The sequence below is a fragment of the Camellia sinensis genome, chromosome 14, assembly GCF_055761805.1.
Source record: "Camellia sinensis isolate YWXY chromosome 14, ASM5576180v1, whole genome shotgun sequence".
In the NCBI taxonomy this organism is placed as follows: Eukaryota; Viridiplantae; Streptophyta; class Magnoliopsida; order Ericales; family Theaceae; genus Camellia; species Camellia sinensis.
In genome coordinates, this window is record NC_138974.1 from 64,965,389 (window position 1) to 64,974,176 (window position 8,788).

Sequence of the window (8,788 nt, forward strand, 5' to 3'; positions counted from 1 at the left end):
GCAGCTGATGTTAAAGATGATTCTGAAATGACAAAATTGTTGTCGTCTCCTTACCAAAAAAGTTTTTTTTTTTTTTTTAAATAAAAAAAAGTGATTTAACTTTTCAGTTTTCATCAATGATACAATCAAAGTACATAGAAAAATATACTAGGAAAAATTAGCAGGTAATTTGAAAAAGTTATTATAAATTTATGAAAAAAATTATAATTTTATTTAATTAATATTTATAAAATTTATTGTTTTTTTATACTTACACTTATCTGAAATTTTCCCAAATATATATATTGGCACCATTTTAACTCACTCACAATTTAATTTTGATTTTTTAAGTGAGATGTTAAAAATGAATTATGAAAGGTGAAAATAATATGACACTAATTTATAGCATTTAAACTCTTTTTTATGAGATGTAGGAAATTTTATTCGAAATAATGTGACGGTAATATTTTTAAAATAATGAAATATAAAAATAAATGTTTTAATTTGAAATAAAATACATAAGTGCACAAAATTCATCTACAAAAGAATACATAGAAAAATAATTTGTGATTGAAATAAAACCTTTCTATGATGGAATACACATCGTAAATCAATTTAAAATATAATACACCAACCAAGTGACCAATCTAACTACTCACTCAACCATTATATTTATTTATTTATTTATTTCGAATTTTGCAAGGAAAAGAAAAACTAAGGTGTCGTTTGGGAAGAGCTCTTTTGGCTCTTTGAGCCACAAAAGACAGAATAAGTTATTTAAGTCACAACAGACAAAATATCACATCCAATCCATAATCATTACACTCTTCTCTCACAAAAAAAGTTTAAAAAGTCAAAAAGTCAAAAAACTCTTCCTAAACCAAGCTTTTGAGTTCAAACTCAAATAGTTAAAAAAAGTCAAAAAATCAACTCACTTCCCCAACGGAGGCTACGGAGGCTAAATCGACGTATAAACAAAACGAAAAAATCATCAACACCTCAAATCCTCTGTTCCCTTCAACCGAGATTGAGTGCGTGTATAACAAATCAAATCCAATCAATTTTCTCTCTCCAAATTCAATAATTTTCAATTTTTATGAAGTTTTGTTAACGAACTCGAGAGTATTGATTATTAATAAAATTATATATTTTTTATAAGCACATATTTTTATGAAAAATAAATTATCACCATCAACAAAATTTATTTTTTATTCATAAGAACATAATATTAAGTGCTGTTTTGAAAAGTTGGTAAAAAAATTAAAGTAGCGTTTGGTAGAACTTTTTAAATATGATTTGAAAATAAGAATTGCATTTTGAGTTTGTGAGTTTAGGAATTATGATTTGAGTGTGAAAATTTTGTTTTGTAAATGAGTTTTGAAAAGACTTTTGAATTGAGTGAGAAATTTTTAATGTGACATATGATATTTGATACAAAAATTTATAACTCATAATCAAATACACAATTCAAAATTCTATTAAAACTCATAGAAAAAATTTAAAAAATATTTTTTGTTAAATATATAAAAATTAACATGTGTCAATTGTAAAAAATAAAAAATAAAAATTTACACTGTTCTGGTCAACCAATCGGACGACCGATTAGTTTAAATTTTTCTATTTTTGACTGAATTTTCAAAAGTAAACGTGAAATTAAATTTTAAAAGTTGTAAACAAATATCACCTAAAATCATTATACTGAAATTAAAGTTTCAAAACCTAAACCAACAGAGCCTAACTTTTTGACTTATTTCTTTTTAACTTTTTTATATAAAAAAAATAAAGAAATAATTATTTATAGCACTAGCAATAATAACGTAGTGGTAAATATATACAAGCCTCACATTGACTCCATTTTTGCTTTGTTTTGGTTCATTGCTAGTCTAGTTCATTTACTACTCATTCATTCAGCTCAAAGTTTCAGAAACGGAAGGAGATCAAGCCGAAGAAGAAGATGGCGAGCAAGGTCTCCAATTTCTCCGATCTGATCCAGCGCGTCACCGCCTCTTGCTTACTCCACCCTCTAGCCGCCGGCCGTCACGATCCCGACGAAATCTCCGACCACCGCACCGGAGACGAGTCCGAAGACGATCATCGTTACAAGACCGAAGATGAGGAAGAAGATGATGAAGTTGAAGATGGAGAGAGAGACGGATTTAGGGTTTTGGATGGGGCGAGATCGGAGAGGGTGATAGAGATGGAGATGATGATGGGGCAAGTGTTCGATGCGGTTTCTGCGATGAAGAGGGCGTACGTTAGCCTTCAGGAGTCGCACTGTCCTTGGGATCCGGATAAGATGAGGGTGGCTGATGTGGCGGTGGTGGCGGAGCTCAGGCGGCTTGGGGTTTTGAGGGAGAGGTTTCGGAGGAGTGTTGGGAGGGAATGTGGAGGGAGAGAGAGGAGGTTGGGGACGGCGGGGGTTACTCTGAGGGAGGTGGTGGCGCCATATGAGGCGGCGGTGGAGGAGCTGAAGAAGGAGGTGAAGGTCAGGGAAGCTGAGGTTCAGAACTTGACGGAAAAGCTCAAAACCGCCACCAGACTCGGCGGCGGCGGCGGCGGCGGTGGAAAGAAGGGGCGGTCTCATCAGTCTAAGAGAAAAGTCAGCTGCAGTCAAGCTCAAGGTACTCTCTCACTCTCAGGGTTATTTTCGTAAATGAGAAGAAAAAACACAAATAAAATGCTTATGTAGCCACTGATACCTCGCCTCGTCAGTGACACAATTAATGTTAAACCCCAGATAATTAGAAACTTTGTGATTGATTGATTGGGGTCTACGGATATTGGTATTATGGTAATTTCGCAATGCATATCTGACCACCGTTTTGTTCTGTACCAGTTGCGGCGGTGCCGGTGCCGGAGATATTTGAAGCCACCATGAGTTCGGTAAACGAAGCATCGAAGTCCTTCACTTCGCTTCTCCTCTCACTCATGCGCTCTGCCCACTGGGACATCGGCGCCGCCGTAAGATCCATCGAATCCGCCACCTCCACCACCGCTGAATCCGCCGTCGGAGCCCACCACGCCAGGTACGCACTCGAGTCCTACGTCAACCGCAAAATATTCCAAGGATTCGACCACGAGACCTTCTACATGGACGGTAGCCTTTCCTCTCTCCTCCACCCGGACCAGTTCCGCCGCGAGTGCTTCACCCAGTACCGAGACATGAAAGCCATGGACCCAATCGAGCTCCTCGGGATCTTACCCACTTGCCACTTTGGCAAGTTCTGCTCCAAGAAATTCCTCTCCATCGTCCACCCCAAGATGGAGGAATCTCTGTTCGGAGACTTGGAGCAGCGCCGCCAGGTCCTCGCCGGAAACCACCCGAGGAGTCAGTTCTATGGCGAGTTTTTGGGTCTGGCTAAGGCGGTGTGGTTGCTTCATTTGTTAGCTTTTTCTCTGGATCCGCCGCCGAGTCATTTTGAGGCCAGTAGAGGAGCCGAGTTTCATCTGCAGTATATGGAAAGTGTTGTCAGACTTTCCGGTGGGCGGGGGGTTGTGGGTCAGGTCGTTGGGTTTGCAGTGAGTCCCGGGTTCAAGCTTGTCAACGGGTCGGTCATCAAGGCTAGGGTTTACCTTGTACCCCGGACATGAAACATTCGGGTCGGATTGTTTGTTTGTTTGTTTGTTTTCTAAATGGTGTTGTTTCGGGTCATGTGAGTGTATGTGTTGTAGATGTGGGTCATGATGCTATAGAGGAACTAACTAGGTTAGTAACGTCTTATGAGTAGAGTATTAAGCATACAACTTAAATAATGCCATTTGATTTTTATTTTTGGCTGTCTCGTCAATAAGGTCTTTTAAATTCTAAATGAGCAACGCAAAAAAACCTTTATAATTTTAAATTTATAAATTTACTCCCAATAATGTAATAAAGAGTTGAATATTTTATCATTAGATGTTTAATTAATTAAAAATTAACACCTATTGTACCACAATATTGTGAGTCAAATTATAAAATAAAAAAAAAATATGAATCCAACATTTTCCATTCTAAAATTGGTTACCCAATCCATTTTTGTTTCATCTTGAGCTACCAATAAACTCTCTCCATGGGCAGCATCTTTTAGGTTGACTTTTTTTGGTATTTTTTTTTTGGCAAAGGTACAATATTTTTGTAAGAATAATTCATTAAAACAAAAATTTTGAAAGTCAAATTAAAAATCGTTGTCAAACTTGAATATATAAATGATATGATGGCAAAAAATAATTGTTAATAAAGCATGTCAACTAATTACCAAAAATGAAGTAAAATAAAGCTAGCTTTGCATTTCTTTTTATTAGGAATAAAGTCAATACATTAAAGGCAAGATCCAAACACTACCTCTTAAAAAAAATGTGTCAATCACCCCTCTCAAAAGAACCTTCTGTTTATTGTTATGATTTTGAATTTTTCTGCTTGGGAGTGTTGTTTTAAATGCTACAAGCAATTGAATAACATGATATGAGTATGAATTGAAATACAAGTGGAATCAAGAACTACGATGATCAAGCAATGTGAAAATGAATTGTTTTTGTGCTTGCCAACTTGCAAGCAATATGAATATAATTTAGGCTAAGTTTGGGAAGATAAGAAAAAGTCAAAAAGTTATTCAAAAAGTTAAAAAGTTAACACTATTCATCAAAAGTCAACAATTATGACTGCACAACTCTCAATTTTAATTTTTTCCTACAAACCAATTTTTACTAATTTTTAATACACATTTTTTCATAAAAAGTCAAAAAGTTAACCCAAACATTCATATTTTTTTCCTCAAATTTTTAGTCTAAATAGACAAAAAAATATACTTATTTAAGACATCCTAAACAATCCCTTAATATGAATATGAATTATAATGATCATATTACAAGAAAAAGTTGTTTTTGTGCAAGCAATATAAATATAATTTAATATGAATGTGAATTATAATGATCATATATATTATAAGAAAAAGTAGTTTTTGTGCTTGCTAACTTTTATAATTTTGGTGATAATCATGTTTGATATATCTAGACTGGTCTAACCGATCAGCTTTGAATAGGCAAGATCAGCTTGGAAGAATATAAGGCCAACTTGAGAAAAATACTTGATCAACTCACTCAAATTGAGTTGACACTCTAACTAGACGTGCACAGAAAGTTGATCTGCGTTAAGAATTTATAAGAAAATCTCTTCTAAAACTAGATACAATCTAAAAATATTATTAGTCTCTCCGCTTCAAAATATTAATTTTTTATTGTTTCAAAATATTAGTCCCTTTTTTAAAGTTTAGGAATAAAATAATATAAATTTACTATTTTGCCTTCTTTTAAATTCATTAATAACATAAAAAAATACTATTATGACGATTGATATTCTTAAAAAAAATACTATCAAAGGACAATTTTGAAAAATTAATCAGTGTGTTTGGTTTCAGCTTTTTTTAAATTGAGTTTTCTATTTTTCGTATTTTTTTATTTTTAGTGAATATTTTTAAAATTGTAAGTTTTTTTTTTACTTTTTTAGATGCATCTTACTTAAAAGTATCTAAAAAATAAATACTTGTGAAAAAAATATTTTAAAAAATTAATAAATATACAAAAATATGAAAAATATATTGAAGTTTTATATTTTTTATATTTTTAGTATCTAGTGAATTTTTAAAGATTTTTTCACAAAAATTATATTTTTTAAGTGTATTTATGTTAAGCGTGTCTACAAATTAAAAAAATTACTTAAAATATTAAAAAAATCACTAAAAACAAAAAATACAGAAAACAATATAGTAGAATTTTTTGAAAAATATTTTTAAAAAATTGAAAACAAATATATTTTTAAAATGCAATAATTGTAGTATAAAAAAATTTAAATTTCCTAAAATAAATTATTATTTTGGAACGAATGGAGTACAAAATTTTAGTTTTGAACAAATTGCACAACGGGTTGTTCTACAAGGAAGTTATTGCATTAATTCTCTAAAATGAAGAACCATGTGGGAAAGTTGTTTGAGGATGTTTTTAAAAATTAAGCACTCTAAAATGGCCAAAAATTATATTTAGATGCTCTAACAAAAAAGAGGTGCACATCCATTCTCTCCCTCTCTCTCATTTATTTACTTCATAATTCTTTTAGTTTTATCTAATGCAACTTGACTATCTTTTTTCAATAAACTATATAAAATGAAATTTTTGAATCATTCAAAATAAATCTCATAAGTTCACCTAGCCAAACAAGGCCTCTCCAATTAGCGGAGGGATTTTATTTCCATCTAAAAAATCATTAAGTACGCTTAATTTCTTAATACATTCTATTAAATTATTTAAGATTATAATTTATTCTCAATACACTCTATATTTTTTTTTTTTCAAATTACCCTTTAAAGTACACCCAAATAATAAATAAATCAAAAACTCTAAATTACACTATTTTGAAAAAAACCTTACAAAAGATTTCTTATTACATCTATTCTTAAATTTCAAAAGGCACCCAAATCTTCAAATTTCAAGTATATTTTGGGGCGAAATTTATGCTCTGTTTGGTAGAGCTTCCAAACTTTAGTTTTACCCTTTGTTTTTGGGTCTAGCTTGTCTCAAGTTGATATCAAGATTGGACCCGTCCAGTTCGGGTCATGGGGTCCATTTTTTGGGCCCATTTTGATAATCCGAACCGTTCAATGTGTAGAACTCGTCGATTACTACATGTTTGTAAAAAATCACGTTGATCGAATATCAATAACTATGTGATCAAATCAATTTTGTATAAAAAAAGAACGGTGAACAATTAACGGTTGATAAAAAATTATTTTGTTTACATAGCTATCGATATCCGATCAACATAATTTTTTACTGACATATAGTACTTGACGAGTTCTACACATTGACAATTTTGATTATCAAAACGGGACCCGTGGTGGGCCCCCACAGGCCCAACAGCACGGTCCAATCCGATCTTGGACTGGACAACTTTCAAAAATTAATTCCACTCACCTTTGATAACTCTGGCCAAAGCAAAAAAATATGGGCTAGCCGGTCACCCCACTGGTGCATATTTATTTTATTTTATTTTTTTTTTTTTTACAATTAACCCATATTAATTTTTATATATTCAATAAAAAAAATATTTTTTAATTTTTAAATATTTTTTATGAGTTTTGAATAGAATTTTAAGTTATATGTTTGGTTATGAGTTGTAAGTTTTTGTATCAAATATCATATGTCACATCAAAAATTCTCCACTCAATTCAAAACTCTTTTCAAAACTCATTCACCAAATAAATTTTTTATACTCAAATCATAATTTCAAAACTCACAAACTCAAAATATAACTTTATTCTCAAATCATATTCAGAAAACTCTACTAAACGCAACGGTAGGATTTTTTTTTTATCTCTACAGTCTAATATATCTCTATGTATACATACATATGATATATCTGGTATATATACATATATGTTTATGCAGATACTCTTCGAAACTATTTTACTTTCAATTTTTTGAAACACGAAGATTTGAGTACTCATATTCAAATTCGAAACAATTTCAGGCGCTTAAACCACCACTCGCACTCATAAACGCTTCAATCATCTTGTTCTAGAAAAGGCATCTCCGAAGACTCTCTAATTCCGCTAGAATTCTATTTGATGCCAACCCCAAGCTTTTGTTCAAACTTGGAAATTCCATAGACTATTCTAAAGGATCTCGTAGAAGTATGGTAGCATTGACTTTGAAAATCCTTTCAAAAAATTTTAAATAGATTTATCATTACAGCTATTTTGAAATGATGGTACTTGAGAAAGAAGATGAAGAAGAGAATTCAATATAAATAATATGTATAAGTGATTTGAGTATATTATAAAAATAATAATATTTTATTTTAAAATTTAATGTGTATTATCTTTATTAGTACATTTGCTAACATGATAGAAACAAAAAATTTAAAATTTTTACAAAATATACTGAGTTGGTATTTGGGTGCAATTCAAAGGAAATTCAAAGAAACAGAAGTACAGAGATATAAACAACTAAAAGAAAATAAAAAACAACCGGTAGATGAATAACTAATCCTTCAACACACTAACTCCAGCCATGTCAAGCACCCCTACATGTTCATCTTGTGCAACTCCCATGTTTGCAAGTAGATCAGCGCATTTGTTGCCCTCCTTTGGGGTATGTTGTAGGGAGCAGTCGTACCTTTTCAACAGGAATTTTGCATCCTCTATGAGAGCTTTATATGGTGAGTTGAGGCATGGATCATTCTGTATTTGGTTGATAGCTAGTTCCAAATAAGATTCAATATCCACTCCTTTAGTTTCTTTCTGGAATAGAATTGTAAGTCCCCTGTAGATAACCCACATTTCAGCTTCGAGACTTAAGCAATGTCCCAGTTTTCCATAAAATCCCCAGATCCATACTCCTGTTTCATCTCGCAGCAGACCTCTATATCTAGCATTGCCTGGGTCACCCTTTTGAACAGCCATCAACATTGAGCTTAAGTTTCCCTACAGATGGACAAAACCAGTGAATTAGTCTGGGTTGATAAGGCCTGGGATGAAGGACAGAATGACAGGCCTCATTAATCTCTTGAACATAATTTCTTATGTTCTTGAGATTGACTTGAATGGAATGAATAAGATTATCGAACACAAGTTTGTTGCGATCTTTCCAAATTTGCTAAAGTGTAGTTATAAAAACAATTTGTCATTTTTTCCCAAAAAAACTCACTTTTATCTTTTAAATTTAAGGTAATCTATTCAAGTAAAGGCCTATCACAACCTTCATTCCACCTGTTACCATCTTTGATTTTAGTCCATATGTTTTTGGATATGGTGCATTTCCTGAGGAGATGGTCCATATC

General features: G+C 32.3%; 1 protein-coding gene across 1 annotated transcript; it reads left to right on the forward strand.

The window, feature by feature from the left end:
- The first annotated feature begins 1,776 nt into the window (after positions 1-1,776).
- On the forward strand, positions 1,777-3,750 carry GIL1 (glucose-6-phosphate isomerase, putative (DUF641)). The gene is made up of 2 exons (XM_028241735.2): positions 1,777-2,600; positions 2,816-3,750. The coding sequence occupies exons 1-2, from the start codon at positions 1,934-1,936 to the stop codon at positions 3,568-3,570; spliced, it is 1,422 nt and encodes a 473-aa protein (XP_028097536.1). The 5' UTR covers positions 1,777-1,933; the 3' UTR covers positions 3,571-3,750.
- Positions 3,751-8,788: the final 5,038 nt, after the last annotated feature.